At 38.9% G+C, this 18318-nt stretch overlaps 1 protein-coding gene across 3 annotated transcripts in view; it reads right to left on the reverse strand.

The window, feature by feature from the left end:
* LOC136863273 (FERRY endosomal RAB5 effector complex subunit 3) overlaps positions 1 to 18318 on the reverse strand; it is a 158738-nt gene that overhangs the window by 73524 nt on the left and 66896 nt on the right. For 2 of the 3 annotated variants that reach the window (XM_067139660.2, XM_067139656.2), the window contains 2 exons: positions 16977 to 17165; positions 7430 to 7548 (listed from right to left, as the gene is read on the reverse strand). In XM_067139660.2, the coding sequence (XP_066995761.1) occupies positions 7430 to 7548; positions 16977 to 17165 (308 nt within the window). The remainder of the gene's footprint in view (positions 1 to 7429; positions 7549 to 16976; positions 17166 to 18318) is intronic. The other variant, XM_067139657.2, reaches the window with a different exon arrangement.

An 18318-nucleotide genomic window follows, 5' to 3' on the forward strand; every position in this document is an offset into this window, starting at 1 on the left:
TCCTCTGAAAGATATCTTCTGTGAGGAATCACGTTCATGGAATAATAAGTTGCATGTTTACGTCCCTGTACATATATATATATATTTTTCGTTTTTCAGTAGTTTTATTGTTTTCCAATTTGCTTTACGTCGCACCGACACAGATAGGTATTACGGCGATGATGAGATAGAAAAGGGCTAGGAGTGGGAACGAAGTGGCCCTGGGCTTAATAAAGGCATTTGCCTGGTGTGAAAACGGGAAACCGTGGAAAACCATCTTCAGGGCTGCCGAGAGTGGGTTTCGAACCCAATATCTCCTGAATTCAAGCTCACAGCTGCACGACCCTAACCGTATGGCCCCTTGCGCAGTAGTAGTATTATTAGGCCTACTGTTGTGTTTTATCCTACCACCATGTTTGGGAGTTCCTTCCACTTGTCTAGTGGAAGCACGGTGACTCAGTCTACTATTACTTATTCCCAGTAGGGAAATGACGGCTTCTTTACAAATTTTTCCTATCACAACCCTGAACACAAACAAAATATTCGAGAAAAATTCACTCCTGCTGTTTACTTTATCTTCATCATAACGTTTGTTTACATTACTCACTTTTACATAACCACTTATAAATGCATTTTGTAGAGCAAAATCTCTTAGACTCCAAAAATCTTTCCAAAAAAATTCTGTTTCTGTTGTTCTTACTGATACTTTCATAGCACTTACTTATACAGTTGCATTGTGGACCTCGTTGTCTCTTGGCAACTGCCTTTCCGGTACGACCGACATATTATTCTCCAGTGTTTCTTTTTTTTTTTTCTACCTCGCATTTCTAGCCCACATCTCCTTGTTTCTTGTTCTCTTTCAACCTCTTGCACTATCATTTTCCATTGAATTTTTCTCAGAATTATCTACATCACATACAACACTAATGCCATCAGCCATTTTGTTTGTTTGTGCACGTGACCTCATATGCCAATTCTGATATGCAGAAATGGCTTAGACCACTGTTGCACTAAACATTCGTTGCTTTATTTTGAGGGCAAAAAGTAATATAGCTGTCAACACACAAAAAATGACTTTATTCATTATATGATGATGATGATGATGATGATGATGATTGTTGTTGTTTAAAAGGGCCTAACATGTAGGTCATTGACCCCTGATGGTACAAAATCAGACAAAATGCAATGGCAATTCAATAGTCCAAAATTCATCCACGGACTAGAATTTAAAACGTGATGATGAAGAATGAGAGGATAAATATGAACTTAAAATAATCAGCAGAGCCAATTCACAATACTGAAAGTTAAAAATAATTCCAAAATGGACCCACTGGCGAGAATTCAAAAAGATGACGAACAATGATTATGAACGTAAAAAAAAATCAGTGGATCCGACCTGCAATGACTCACCTTCCAAGAAATTATATTGAAAAGTTAGTATTACTGACCAAGGGACTGCTTACAAAGCACAATTCTGAATCAATGATTCTCGTTGTCCAAAGGGGTCCAAAATCATGGTAAATGGCCTCTCATAATGGTACTTATCGCTAGTAAAGTAGAACCATCTTCTTTCTCAAGTTGCGGTAATAATCAAGAGTAGCATAGACTCACGGTGTTTCAAATATTATTGTACTACTCAAAAGTATTGTACGTCGCACAGGTAACGCAGACCTATGGTGTTTCTCACATAATGGCACCACTCATAGGTAACCCATGGTGTTCTTCACATAGGTGTACTAATCATAGGGACTCTTACTATCCTGTGGTGTTCCTCACATAGTGGGTACTAATCACAGGCAATGCAGACCCACAGTGTCACTCATATAGTGCTACTAATCACAGGCAACGTGCAGACCTGTGGTGTTACTCACAATAGTACTATTCACAGGCAACATAAGCCCTTGGTGTTCCACATATAGTGGTACTAATCACTGGTACTGTAAACCCATAGTGACCCACTCACTATTGCTACTAATCACAAACCTATTATGTACCTAACAGAGGTACTACTCACAAGTAAGTTGACCCATGGTTTTCCCCACGTGATGGTACTAATAACAAATAGTTTCATGGGTGTGTGTGTGTGTGTGTATATATATATATCGATTCTACTATGTAGTTCAAGACTAATAATAACAGATGGTGCAATTAATTTCATCATTGAGGAGGGTTAGACCACTGTTAGACTCAGCCTTTCATTTGGGCTTAGATAGGTGATGTGGGGCTTGAAATAAAGAGGTATTTTCTTACAATAGAATTATACTGCCAAAAGTGGCTGCAGTCACTTAGTTAATGGTTCACAAATGGCATGCAAAGAAGTTTTGTCACCATGAAAGAATCTCTGAGTATTTGCCATGAAAGAGACTATGTAACTGCTGTTAAGTTTCAGTTTCAAGCAAAATCTGCCTTTGCCTGAAATTCCAATTCTGGAATGATTCTATTTATGGCAGTTGTGGGGTTAATATATTTTGCATACACAATATTAAGAGTGGGAAAATTTTACTGCACATGTATGAAGAAAGTACAGTATAGAAAGGTGCCAGTGAGGTGTGTTAATTCCTATACAGCTATATAGAGGAGTATATATCACATTCTGTGAAGGTTTTACATTTGTTCTCCGATTCATCTGTGTGTCAGAACAAGAATCATTTAAAGATTTGGCTTCTAACATTTCTCACTGACACCGGTTTGTTCATACATACCACATGATAGGGATTTTGGAATCATCAAGCGAGTTGTTGGTTATTTAGATAGAGTGTATATACCAAAAAAGTGGAAGTCATTTTAAACTGAGCCAAGAATGACAAATTTGCAGTCTACATGGTGGGCACAGAGGAAATTTTGGATTTTAACAGGTGCTGGCCGAATAAGAAGGCAGGATTCTCCATGGAAACGCAAGGAAGAGGAGTGGAACACCAGTCAGAGGAATCATTCAAACCTGCCAGTTACTCTGAATTCCAATATAACTCAACAATTCCACGTACTGTGACCACTTTTGATTTCATTAGTGGACTTGTAAAACACACTTTTGATTTAGTTTGCCAGGAAATCCATGTATTCCTCTTCCTCAGTGCCCTGCAATAAAGCGAGTATTTCCATTAAGCCGAACAAAATAGAAAATGTCAAGAAAATTATGAAGTAAACACCGCATGAGTATGCGGCATATTATGACAAAATACTGAAATGCCAAACGCTCAATATATACTCTCCATGTGAGAATATATCTATTGCTTGTTAAGAATAGGGCTAATACTTCATGGGCCAAATAGCTCTTCCCTCATTTCAGGGCTAATGAGCATGAGCATGTGAACTGGGCTTCCATTTCTTATTCTTTGTCTTACTTATCACTTCTGGCTGTATATTTTTTATAATTCTTGGATAATATTTTTGTAAGAATGCTTGTTGAAAACATCTATACTTTGTTCTACACTCCTATCATTCTTACAGAAAAAATATAATAGAATCCATATTTTTAACTAAGCACGTTAACCAGCTTCATGACCAGACTATATGAAGATCTGAAACATTAATCCTGTTGTTGATACTGTCTATTCTGAGTGTGGTTATTACTTCGTAATCATGTAGGCTGAGTGTGACTATTATGGTGCACAATAACTGGTCAACTATTTCTTGTAAAATCATAGGCCTATTCTAAGCACTGGCTGGTGTTTCTGCTTTCTGTCAATGAAGTTCATATCGATTATTTAAAGGTATACTCTCAGATCATCATCATCATCATCATCATCATCATCATCATCAAATTGCTACATTAACAACTATGATAACCTAAAACCATGTTTAATGTTTGCTGGCTAATAATGTTCTCGTATTTATTGCAGCAAGAATTATCAGCGGTTATCAGGAGAGGGATGTGAAACTATAAATCCAAGCAGTTCAAAAAACAGTTCATAGGTGGCATTAGTGCATCAACAGAGTCTGCAATGGATTTGACCTCACACTTTACACAGTGAGTTTTGATTCTGCTATTGCGTCACAAATTCTAGGCCTGCAACTACTGGCCAACCACAGCAACATGATCAGTAGAAACACATATTGCAAAACACACATAATCATTGCAGGCTGGGTGGATGCAGAGAAAGCGACTTCTCAGTAATTTCATTTTAATGATAAGTATATAATTGATCACATTTTAAAATTCTGTTAGTGCCTAAATCATGAGCCTGAGTTGGACAATATTTAGCTTGTTGCAGTCAAAGTCTAATCGCATTCTCATGCAGCCAGGCTGTTATACTTACTGTATATTCTGTGAAGTGGTGAGTTATTGTCACTGGCTGTTATCACATTTTCACCCAGAAAGTAAGTGAAACTTGTGTTTTTGCCTGCAGGACATTTAATTTTAATAATGAAAGAAACTATGAATCATCAAGAATGCTATTTACAACTTCACATAAATCTATATGTGACCTAAGAGTCTTGAAATGAGCACCTATGAGCAGACACCTATGGCATACATTCAAAGGAAATTCACCCTATTTTCTCATGTATAGAAATTTAATAAAATTCATTAGTACACCAGATTTCTTTAAAATTATCTCAAATGACTGTGCGAGTCAGGTGAGAAAGGGTTATAACACTTTTGTCACGTTTAAAAAAAAAACTTACATTCCACAACCGGGCCAAAATTCTATGAACTGAAGTTTATAATGCAATGAATATGTCACATTATTCTGAAGGAATTGTGTTCTTTTCCAATAAGGTGATACAGAAGAATATCTAAACAAAGTATATTTCTCTTATTTATAGTATTTTCTACATGCTCTAATAAAATCTACATTAACTAGCCAGTTTTCAAGAATGATAAGGATAAAATCAAAATTATGTACATCATGCATCACTGATGAACACCTGCATTCCATTCTGAGGATGGCTGTGTCAAATCTATTTCCAGACATTTCAAGTGCAGGTCCAGACATCTCGCTAATTGGTAAGTTTATCTAAAGTTACAGAATACTGTTTACTTTCCTCAGTTTGCTTTCTACTGTGTGTCCAGTTATTGTTCCTATTGCTGAATAGGTGTGTGTGAGGTAGGTAGGTAGGTAGGTAGGTAGGTAGGTAGGTCGGTCAGTTGTAGAAGGGGATAGGGGAAATATAACCGTGACCTACATACCCTGACTTAAAGAAATAACCTTAGATCCTCATCTAGGAATCCAATGGTTTCAGTATGGAAGAACTGAAAGGCTAAGAAAGGTGATGACAAAAACCAGGAGGGGGCGGGGCATACAAAAAACAGGAAAAGAAAGGCATGCATCAGGTCAGAGATGCACTCCCAGACTCTCAACTCATAAGCCCCTAGGGACAACTGGGTGTGCCTATGTATTTGTGTCTTAATGGGGGAGAAAGGTGAATGCGGGAATAATGTGGATCATCATTCATTAATAAATCTACCATCCAGCCTGCCCACAAATTAAGTTGAGCACCCCTGACATATACCATTTTTTACAGAAACAAGTTTTTAAGTTTTCATTTCAATGTTGCTGTTATCAGCAAATAACCAATGCCCTTACACAACAGTTTTCTAACCTAATCTTACTGAAGTGAAATGGCGTATGGCTTTTAGTGCCGGGAGTGTCCGAGGACATGTTCGGCTCACCAGGTCCAGGTCTTTTGATTTGACGCCCGTAGGCGACCTGTGTGTCGTGATGAGGATGAAATGACGAAGATAACACATACACCCAGCCCCCGTGCCAGAGAAATTAACCAATGATGGTTAAAATTCCCGACCCTGCCGGGAATCGAACCTGGTACCCCTGTGACCAAAGGCCAGCACACTAACCATTTAGCCATGGAGCCGGACACCTAACCTAACCCCATGGCACTACAGCCCTGAAGGGTCTTGGCCTACCAAGCGACCGCTGCTCAGTCCGAAGGCCTGCAGATTACGAGGTGTCTTGTGGTCAGCACGACAAATCCTCTCAACCGTTATTCTTGGCTTTCTGCACTGGGGCCGCTATCTCACCGTCAGATAGCTCCTCAATTCTAATAACGTAGGCTGAGTGGACCTCGAACCAGCCCTCAGATCCAGATAAAAATCCCTGAGCTGGCCGGGAATCGAACCCGGGGCCTCCGGGTAAGAGAGAGGCACGCTACCCCTACACCACGGGGCTGGCACAACAGTTTTCACGATTCAAAAATGACCCATTCTACTTGGAAAAACCCCACCCCCCATTATTTTTGTCGGTATGATATACCATAAATTGCAACACGTATCTTGCTAACAAAAACCACAATTTACCTATCAATGAATATGACTCTTGCTTTATTAGAATTACAAATACACTTATGATGCCTGTCTGTTCACCTTGAAAGTGGAGCATTCTCAGAACTGATCCCTCACTTTAAATCAGCAGTTCTGGTCAGGGAGTCAAGTTTGCTTTGCAGTAGGTTCCTATACCCTACATGCTAGGCATTATTTTCTTTAAAATATCAAACTATAATACCCTACAAAGTAATACAAAATGACTGATCTATTAATCTTAAGCTATGGGATCTATGTTTCAAGTCTAATCTGAATCACGGTATGCGTCTTTCCATTTCAAAAACCTCACTTGAAGTGATAGAAATTCAAACCATGTCTACCTTGATGGGAAGCTGGAGAACAAGTGGCTTTGCTGTAATAACTGCTTAGAATGTAGAAAAAACAAATGTCTAAAACGCTTTAAAATAAAGAAAAGTAGACATGAAAGGTACAAATTAGAAACTGTTTCTTTTAATGGCTAATAACATCAGTGGAGGGGAGTAGTATGTGTGAATCGCACAATGTGTATTACTGCAATGTCTGTTCCATTGATTATTTGCACTTAACTGGTAAAGGAATTAGGAAGGAACCGGCCAAAGGATTGAGAAAGTTGTCATTCAAGCATTTGCTTAGAGATGAAATAGAGTACCACTGAAAATCCTTTCAAGAAGGGTCAGCAGTGAGACTTCAAACCTGTGTGTCCGTCCACAAGTACTTGCCACACTACCCAAAATGTAAACGTAAGAGATATCTTGGTCAAGAGGATTGAGAAGGAAAGTTGCAACTGCAAAGAGGATAATACTGTAGGACAAAATCATACCATGAATATCCATTGTCACCACACATTCAACCTCAAATAACAAAACAATGCAACTCCCCTGCTCCCCCCCCCCCCCTTCTAATAAATTGGTCTGCCCAGGAGCAATGGGCTAACCTTTTAGTGCCAACTTAAAGGCAATGAACAATTCAAGACACAGCTCAAGAATTCTTCAGTATCACGAATTCCAGTACCGAGTTCCTTAAAATGAATCGTATTTAATATTTCTCAGTAGAAGTAGGTTATACACAAAAAATAATGTAACAATAGTCATATGCTAAACCCTAGGTCAAGTATGAATCTAATATTATACAGTACTATTCTAAACCATTTCAGAAGACGACCAAGATAATTTATTTATAAGGAAATATAATTACCTTTAGTTAATCCTGAGTAGCTACCAACATGATTATCGGTTAAAAGAACCAATCCATACAAATCATTAGAGTAGAGAGTCAGAGCAGTCTGAAGACGTTGAGGTTGTGGATCTAAACATCTGAAAAGTAATTTTTTAAAATCACAAATATACCCAATCTACCTTGCTCTTTTAATAACATTCTTATGATTATTATCACACAACATTTCACACACATTTTAATCCAAATCTCCTTGTTTTTATCAAATCAGTTGCATTGTAACAAGCATATTTGAATATTCTTGTTAAAAATGGGACAGTATCAATTTTTTCAATATTATTTTCAGATGTAACCATATTACTCGATAATAGTATAACACATTAAGTAACTATATCAGAGAAACAGTTGTGACTGAACATATAGCAATTAGAACTGCTACTGAAATTCTAAGCAAACAGCATCAAAATCACACTTTCTTCCATTAAATCATAATGTTTCTTAACTGCAAGTAATATGTGTTGAACTTAAATGAATACCAAATAAAACCCCTCCAAATCTCACGAGGTGGTCATGTACACACCTCTGAATTCCATGGTTACAGCCATTAGAGGGTTCTGACGAGTCATTCTTTACTCATCGTCAGCAATGCCAGTCAGGATCATACAGGTACTCTTTCATATTTGGTTTTTTTTTTTTTTTTTGCTTTACGTCGCACCGACACAGATAGGTCTTATGGCGACGATACTCTTTCATATTTGTCAGTTGTCTGTGTTCGTAGTGATACAGCACGAGTCAAAGATTAACCTGTCAGCATGGGAGTGCTGAGCACTGTTCGTCATGCAGTGAACATCGCGCGCGGTGGATTGATGAGCACTGCTCGCACGGTACGCACGTGTACTCTACGGCGATCTAGCAGGTTACAATCAAAGCTGTTTGTGATTGAACTCATTTCTCCCTGAAGAGGAAGGTTTGAGCTTTCGAACAATATATCTTGATCCCTATTTTGATAGTGTTTTGTCACTGAAATTTGAGATATATTTCAAGGAATGTTTATCTCTACCACCAGGGGCAAGCACTGTTTTTGTCTGCTATGTGGCAACTACTATGCACACTTCTCACATTATACCTTAATTTCCTATTGGGGAAGAATTTGACTGTCAACAAAATAATAAATTTGATCAAATCAGGGCTCTCGAGACTGCTTTTCCCGTCCCATTTCCTTATCACACACTGACTTGCATTCCGTCAGTCGTGAGTGGAGATGGCTTCTACAAGCAAGTTTGGGTTATCAAGTGTGGAAATAGAGGATGTTTTAGAACAGTTGAGTGGTTCTGATGAAAGTTTGTTGGATTCAGATGGTGATTTGAGTGATGAGGATGACATCGCTGTAGTGAAGTCCTCGATTCGGAATCAGATACGAGTGACACTGCGCAGAATGGCAATGTGCATGTCACGGCTAATACATTTCGATGGGAAAACATGTCTAATTACATGGGTCAAATAAAACAGTTTATAGGGAACACAGGACCTCAGAATGAAGCAATTGGGGAATGTGATGCAGTGAATTTTAAGATGTTCCTTACAGATGAGTTAGTGAAAATAATAGTTTGTGAAACAAATTTATACGCTGAGCAAAGAATCTGATCAAAGGGCTTATTAGCCCTTTGTTCTAGAATGCGGAATTGGAAACCAGTCACGAAGGATGAGATATACATTGTGAATGCTCTTTATATGCCTACGCTACGAAGCTATTTTTCTAAAAATTCTATTTTGTCTACGCCAATATTTGGGTCTGTTATTTCAATGGATAGATTTGAGTCAATTAGTAATTTTATGCATTTCAGCAACAATGAGGCAGTTAATTCATATCCGGGACCACCCAAACTTTCATAATTTATTTGATTATCTCCTACCTAAAAAATAAGTTAGATACTTTGTACTTACCAGAACAGAACATCGCAGTTGATGAGTCACTAATCCTATGGCAGGGTAGGTTGTCTTTTAGGCAATATATACCTCTAAAATTCGCAAAATTTGGCATAAAATCGTACAAATTATGTGAGTCAAGTTCAGGCTATCTTGGTCATTTCTAATATACACAGGCAAATATACTGTATTTGAAACAATACACACATCAACAGACACAACAAAAATTTATGCTATTGTTTTATAGCTTGTGGAGCCACTTCTCAACAAAGGATACACTTTGTGGATGGATAATTTTCATAATTCATCTGCTTTGGCTCATAAGTTAAAATCATTGAAAACTGACTGTGTGGGAACAGAAAGAACGTTCCAAAAGATGTGGTCAACACAAAACTAAAGAAGGGGGAAATTATAGCTCCGACCAGATTTCCTCCTTAAGTAGCGTGATAAAGATGTCACAATGATTTCTACATTCCATGGGGCAGAAACCGTCACAAAGAAAACAAAGTGAGGTCAGGAAAAAGAGCTGACTATAATGATCACATGGGTGGAGTCGATCTGAAAGATCAGCTACTTCATGGCTATCTTTTAGAGAGGAAGAAGATGACGAAGTGGTTATTCAGGAGGTTAATAATAAATGTTGCAATTCTAAATGCAATGATCATTCGCTGGAGAAATTCACCTGAAACTAGAATAGCTCATTTGAAATTTAGGGTGGATGTCGTCCAGGCACTGCTTGTGGAACATTCAGGTTCATTTGAAAGAAAAGTGCCTGGATATCATTCTTCGGACAAAAGTAAGCCCGGTCTCACTGAAAGGGATTTCCGTGGGAGAAACCCACCGACTGAGGGAAAGAGTAGGCCAACCAAATGATGTGTTGTGTGCTACAAACAGAAAATTCAGAGAGAGACAGTGTTTTGGTGCCCAGACTGCGAAGCAAGTCTTTGGGTTGAGGGATGCTTCAAGACGTTCCACACCAAACTCCACTATTAAGGTAAGATAGCATCATATTTTCCAAAAGAACGGAGCTTTCTGAACATGTGAAAATTTTATTGAAATCCGTACAATAGTACCAAAGTTGTGTTGTTTTGAATATAACCTTGCACGAATCGGAGAAAGTTTAAACACCATGCTCAGAACTCCTCCCGCAGCACAGATGACCAGACATTTAAATCTACCATGCTGAGGGGTTAATAATCATATTGCTTTAGGTCAAGTTAGAATGTAAGATGTGCTATGAAGTACTATTGATCTGGAGGATAAGTCAGTTGCATGTTTTCGTACTTCTGTGATTGAGAAATATGAAAATCCTTTAGAAAGTGAAAATATTGTAATTTTAAAGTGCAGTTATGGTAGTGATGAAGGAAATTATAACGAATTTCAGTGAAAGCAATTGAGATACGTTAAAGCTGAAGAGAGAAGACAAAAAGCAACAACAAATATGAACTATAAGTCTAAAGGAAGTGTGGCCAAGACTCGTGCCCCAGGAACACAACCACGTCTAACCAGTGTTCCAGCTATTCCTCATTACTCCTATATTCAAGTAAAAGTGTGTGGGATAGACAAATGTATGCTGGCAGGTAAACCATAAGGTGCGTTTGTGGTGAAATTGGACTGATGAAGCAAAATCTGCATTCACAGCTTTAGTAATCAAACGTAATATGAAGACAAAAATAATATTATGTATTTTACAATATTATACTTGCATCCAGGCACATGCATTCAGTCCTTTCAGCAAAACAAAGAACACTCTGATCTGAGATGGGATATGTGTTCATTTATTCATGTTCAGACTGTACAGTACAATGTGTTCTATATTGAGAACTAGCTGACCCGACATACGTCGATCTGCCAAAAATAAATGACAATGGAACAAACTCGAATTCAGTCTGTACTGCACGCAAAAATAAAAATAATGCAAATGACTACATCATCATCAACATCAAATGAGTTAATTTTCTACTGCTACCAAAAGTTAGCAACAAACTACTGGAAAAACATGTTTTCATTACCTGTAATATTAATATTTTGATTGTGAATAAGGAAATGCTCAAATAGATCACAGCATATCACCACCCAGAAATAACCCTGACTGACTGTAACGTAGATGGGAACTGTTGAGCAGGTCTTCAAATCCCTCACAGAGCCATAATTATCCTCCGTTGCAAATCAAGTAATTTGACAAGTTGATGGCATGAAGATAATGTGGCAAAACTTACTCCTCTTTCTTCATAGGAAATAACTATCATAGAATACACTGATTCCAATCAACACTATGAAGATATTTTTCATTGTAAAACTTTAAGGTACACGATATTTTTTGTTTGATTACCTGGCGCGTAATTTTTTTTTTGCTATTTGCTTTACGTGACACCGACACAGATAGGTCTTATGGCGACGATGAGACAGGAAAGGCCTAGGAATAGGAAGGAAGCGGCCGTGGCCTTAATTAAGGTACAGCCCCCGCATTTGCCTGGTGTGAGAATGGGAAACCACGGAAAACCATCTTCAGGGCTGCCGACAGTGGGATTCAAACCCACTATCTCCCAGATGCGAGCTCACAGCTGCGTGCACCTAACTGCATGGCCAACTCGCCAGGTCGGCACGTAAACAAACAAAGTTGATGGTTTTCCAACACGGGAACAGGCAACATACAATTGGCCATGCGAGAAACATGGGTTTTCAAGATTAATGCCACAAACACTCAATGACTGCCCCTGGGATTTATTTATGGCCATAGCAAAAGTGAGCCGCACTAGAAACTGCAGTCGTTTAAATTCAAATGGTATGTCAGTCGGAATCATAGGGATGCGTGGTATCAAAACGTCTTCTCCTTTATACTTCCCCTTTAGAATGGTTGCTTCGATCGTGTTGTTCAGTAATGTTTTCACCACTAGCCGTGTGCCATTACAAAGACACGGTTGGTTGATATTTCGCAACATTATGACCACTGAACCAACCTTTAATTGAAGAATGTGAGGAGGCAATCCTGGCAAATCCAGCTAGTTCAAAAATTTGGGTAGATAGTTGACATCATCTTGGTTAGTAGTGGAATCAACTGATTTGTATGTCTTCAATTCACCGGCAATTTTATTTTGAATTTTGAAATTTAATTAATTTATACCCATGTTTTTGGCAGCCAATATAGCTTGTTCACTCAACCAATTTCTTACTTTGAAAAGTATTGCAATAAGAATTTACTTGAGGAAATAGTTGAAAATACGAACTTGTATGCAGTGCAGAACACAGCTAACTTTCCACCTACAACAGCACAAGAAGAAAAAACGTTCATTGGAATTCATTTACTTATGGGAAACTTGAATTATCCACGAGTTCATTTGTATTGGGAACCTAAATTTTGTGTGCCTCTGATATCCAAAAACATGACATTGAACAGATTTTTTAAACTGCGCCAAGATGTGCACTTTGTAGATAACAGAAACAAAGATCCCAACAACACAGATCGTTTTTGGAAAGTCCGTCCTTTGTTTGATGTGATAAAATCTAGATGTAAAGAGGTAGAACTGGAAGGTAAACTCTGCATAGATGAACAAATGATACCTTTCAAGGGCCACATCAATGTCAAACAATATGTTCAGAACAAACCTACTAAGTGGGGCTTGAAGGTATTTATTTTGTGTGGAGAGAGTGGCATGATGTACAACTTCCTCCTTTTTCAAGGTGCTTCAACGCCAATAAACGCAGAGTACAAACAATTTGGGCTTGGAGCTAGTGTTGTTATGCAGCTTTCCAAGCGCATAAATGTGCCATTCCCTCAGTTGTATTTTGACAACTATTTTAGCACGTATTGGCTATTTCAGTGGTTACAGAATAAAGGTATTTATTCTACTGGCACAGTTCGTGTGAACCGGTTTCATAGCCCACCTCTTCGTGCTGATGCAGATGTAAAAAAAAAAAAAAGTTCGAGGATTCATGCAAGAGGTAATCAGTAATGATGGTGCTGTAATCCTTACGAAGTAGTTCGACAACAGTTCCGTGTTCATGGGATCTAACTTCCAAGGAATTGGGAATGCGGACACGTGCAAGCATTGGGACAAGAAAAAAAAGGAATACCTCAATGTTCCGAGACCTGAAGCTGTGAGACACTACAACACTTGCATGGGTGGTGTTGATAAATTTGACTTTCTGATTTCAATGTACCGTACCTTCATATACTCAAGAAAGTGGACAGAATGCCTATTTACACATGCCCTGGACATGGCCATAACCAATTCATGGTTAGAGTATGTGGGTGAAGCAAAGGTCCTTGGCCTTCCTGCAAATAAAACATTGAATTTGATACATTTTCGCCAGCACGTAGCAGAAGCATGGATTATGGCTGGTAAACCCATTGCAAAGAAGAGGGGGCAGACTGTCAAATGAATCCGTGCCATCAGTTGTACCGGCCAAGAGAAGAAATGAGCTGAAACCAGTAGAGGATGTGCGGTTTGATTCAGTCGGCCACTTACCTTGCTTTGACGAACAACAGTCAGCATCGAGGTGCAATAACCCGGGGTGCAAAGCAAAAACGCACATGAAGTGTGCTAAGTGTAGATTGCACCTGTGCATTGCAAGAGACAGAAACTGCTTTCGACAGTTTCATACAAAGTAACTGCCTAGACTGACTATGAATTGTTTGAGTGTATTCATTATTGAGATGTTCATTGTTATTGGCCCAATTATAAATACTTTACAAATACAGTATTTTGATAATTATTCTCCAATGATGTTTTATGAGGGCATTACAGACATCAATTGACTATTTTTTTAGACAATCTCTTATCTGCCAGTCACTTTGTCCACTACAGTGGACGATCTGTATCTCTGTTCAGGATAATCCAATTCAAGTTTTAATTATCAGAAAAAATTCCAAATATCTTGTTTAGTTCATGTACCAAATTCTAAAATTTTATGTTCAGAAATGATAAATTGTGACTGAAAGGGTTAATGAAGGTACAGCCCCAGCATTTGTCTAGTGTGAAAATGGGAAACCCACGGAAAACCACCTTCAGGGCTGCTGACAGTATAGCTCGAATCCGCTATCTCCTGAATGCAAGCTGATAGCTACATGACCCAAGCCATGTGGTCACTTGCTAGGTACAACACTTTCTAATTTGTATGGTTTATTGGTATAATTTTGTTTATGATGTGATAAAAAGATTATGTATGCAGCAACTGTATTTAGAGCTCATATAAATAAACAAATAATCCTACATTTTTTTAACTGTGAATTTTGCAGTCATGATAATTGCTTAGAACATCTATTCAGCCACACACTATCTTCCTTGACAGCAGAATATCCAGTCGCCCTAAATTTAAAAAAATAATTAAATAGTGCACGGTATTGTATTCACTGTCCGGCTCTATGGCTAAATGGTTAGCATTCTGGCTTTTGGTCCATGGGATCCCATGTTAGATTCCCAAATGGGTCCGGGATTTTAACTTTCGTTAGTTGATTCCTCTGGCTCAAGGGCTGGGTTTCTGTGCAGTCTTCAGCATTAGTATTCATCTTAGACAGGGCCCCATCCTCACAGATGTACAGGTCGCCTATATGTCATCAACTTGACCTGCACAAGGCCTCTCCGGAGGCCAAACGCTATTAAATTGTACACTTGTGTACACAGGTACACTTATCTCAGAAACAACTGAACCTATGGATATAATGTTTGCTGTGGATAACTATAGGATTGTGTATTTACACAGATGATGAATTATATTTTGATAATGATTAGAAGTAGTCTGATAAAATATTAAATGCAGGGAACGTACAATAACATGATGCACTCATTCGTTTTTTGAGTGACTATACAAGTTGCAAACTGAAAATGAGCTGCACTGGTAGCAAGGGTGAGTTGAAACAGAAGGAGAATGGACAGCAGGAACAAGAGCTACCTTGCTTTATAAAAATATAAATAGGAATCCATAATAATTAATATAACTACATAAATAGAAAAGTGAATAATAGCCAATTCAACACCAAAGAGCTGAGTGTGTATCTCATGTGTTGATTGTCCTAATGGAATAGTACACACACCATCTTGAGACCTGGGATTTAGGTTCAAGTCCCAAGAGCAGTTACATTTTCTCAACTTAGAAACATGAAATACGTAGGCCGAGTATAAGTCATGGCAACTACTTTTTTCTAGCGAACAGGAGACAACACGGAAAATCTAAGATGTGCATTTGGAAACATACGGTATGTACTTGTGTATGATGCCACTAGATGGTGTATGTAAACAATAGTGTGGGTCTAAGCATGCCTCCAAGTTCAGTGTGTGAGTGAGAGCGTCACAAAATGGAAGTCAACAGGCAGGAGCAACAATCGTATATTAAAATAGCAGTTCTCCACGGCAGAAATGCACGCCAGTCCCCAAAGTCAAGAAGCCATTACGTGGACAACGATTTCCTAACAAAGAGGACATCGTAACAGCATTTCGGAGAGAGGTGTCACACATTAGCGATACACATGCAGTGAATGGTATTCAGCGCCTGTCCCACCGCTGGCAACACACAGTGGAAACCTTGGGTGATTATTTCGAACGTCTGTAACCAGTGGAGACCTGTCCTTCGTATGTAGTCTTTAACATTTGCTGTCTATACCATAACAAAACAATGTTTACCAATGGCCTGTGTTCTGTCACTTTCCTACGAGAATCTCCTGAAGTCAGAATTTGTCTTCAGGCACTATGCATAAATACATGCCCTATATTTCCAAATGCATATCTTAGATTTTCCATGTTGTCTCCTGTTCGTGAGAAAAAAAATAGTTGCCATGACTTATGACTCGACCCACGTAACAATGCCATACCCAATTGCATAACAACCGCAAAGGGCCTTTGCCACCAAGCAACTGCTGCTCAGCCCTAAGGACTGCAGATAACGAGGCATCGTGTGGTCGGCACAATGAAACTCCCAGCCAGTATTCTTTGATTTCTAAACCGGGGCCGTTATTTCACTGTCAGATAGCTCGTTAATCATGTAGGCTCAGTGGACCTCGAACCTGCCCTCAGACCCAGGTAAAAATTACTGACCGGGCGTATTGGCTGTGTGGTTAGGGTGCGGCTGTGAGCTTGCTTCTGGGAGATAGTGGGTTCGAATCACACTATCGGCAGCCCTGAAGATGGTTTTCGGTGGTGCCATAATTAAGGCCACGGCCGCTTCTTTCCAACTCCTAGGCCTTTCCTATCCCATCTTCACCATAAGACCTATCTGTGTTGGTGCGACATGGCAGGCACACTACCCCTTCACCATGGGGATAATAATAATAATAATAATAATAATAATAATAATAATAATAATAATAATAATAATAATAATAATAATAATAATAATGTGTAAGTGGAGCAGGGGTGAAAGGAACAGCATAAACACCTAGCCCACAGGCCAAAGGAATTAACCTGCCATAGTGAAAATTGCACAAAAATCAAACCCAGGATCCGTTGGCCCAAAGCAAGCTGTGCTAACCACTGTGCAGTGGTGCAGGCTATCATGTAAATGAACTAGCTAGATCCTGAATTTGCTATCGTCGTGTAAGTAAGAGAAACAGTTTTTAATATAAATTCAGTTATCACAACTCTTCCTGGTTGCTATTTCCATTTTCAGTAGTATATGCTGAGGATAGTAAATAAGTGAAAGCAAATACCCTGAATTCTGTAGTTTCACTTTGCAGAAATCAAGAAGATCAGCAGACAGTATGCGTATATTATGCATTTGCTTCATTTGTGAGCCCAAATGTATGGTGAAACTCTCTTCCAATCTAATGAACGAGTCTTCATCTTGGCTTCCACTGTGCTGAAACCCTCTTGGAGGACACAAGGTTAAAGGAGAATTCCTAGAACAAATATACACAACATATCAACCAGCCGCAGGTCAAAACAAAACATCGATGCATAAATTGAAGATGGCTGTGTATCTGATATACATCATTTTAAATAAGCACGATTAAGTACTAAGTGTGCAATCCTTAAAATATAAATCGTTATCAATCTCATCCTGACATGTTCCAATGCAATTTCGAATACAATGTAGTACATGTAGGGCTTCAAATACCAGTTTACATTCCACCAAATATGAAGTTTGATTTGAATGTTTGGGTACTGCATGCACCGGTAAACCACAAGCATATATTTAAAGAGTTTGAAATGCATCCTACCATCTCTACCCTCAATCAAAAATGGTCTTGCTTGTGAACAGTGCAACAACAGTGGGCACGAAGATGTTCTTCCCTAGTTAACTATGTTAGCCATGTTTGTTTTGTGAAGTACGAAACATGGAAACATGGACAAACATTACATTTTGTTAGCATTTGAGGAAAAATACCTTCGAAGACTTGCAGATGGCAGCATACAGCAACTACAATGGGAATATCAAAAGTGTTTGAGTGGCATCGATGTTGATTTTTTCCATTTTTTTCAATTGTAAGTCGCACCGACACAGACAGGTCTTATGGTGACAATGGGATAGGAAAGGCTTAGGAGTGGGAAGGAAGGGGCCGTGGCCTTAATTAAGGTACAGCCCCATCATTTGCATGGTGTGAAAATGGAAAACCACGGAAAACCATCTTTAGGGCTGCCGACAGTGGGGCTCGAATCTACTATCTCCCGGATGCAAGCTCACAGCTGCGCGCCCCTAACTGCACGGCCAACTCACCCGGTCATGGATGTTTTAAAGAATACCAAGAACCCATCACCAATAATGAGTGCTCTAGTAATTCTGTGACTGCATGGATGAGTTAAATCATTATACATAAGCAAGGAGTTGCATTTGGATATTTTACGATATTTGCAGGAGTTCCTTAGTTGCAAATAGTCAGAGATGTGGCAAAGAGGATACTGGTACTTTCCCTATGACAAATCCACCTGCACATCAGTCCCTTACTGGTCTCAGAGTTCAATGCCAAACATGACCTTCAGTTCCAATCACAAAAGCCAAGCAATACGGCTCATGCTGTGCAGCAGCCCTCTCAGTAAGCCATGGCACCTAAT

Source organism: Anabrus simplex, chromosome 2, assembly GCF_040414725.1.
Source record: "Anabrus simplex isolate iqAnaSimp1 chromosome 2, ASM4041472v1, whole genome shotgun sequence".
Lineage (NCBI taxonomy): Eukaryota > Metazoa > Arthropoda > Insecta > Orthoptera > Tettigoniidae > Anabrus > Anabrus simplex.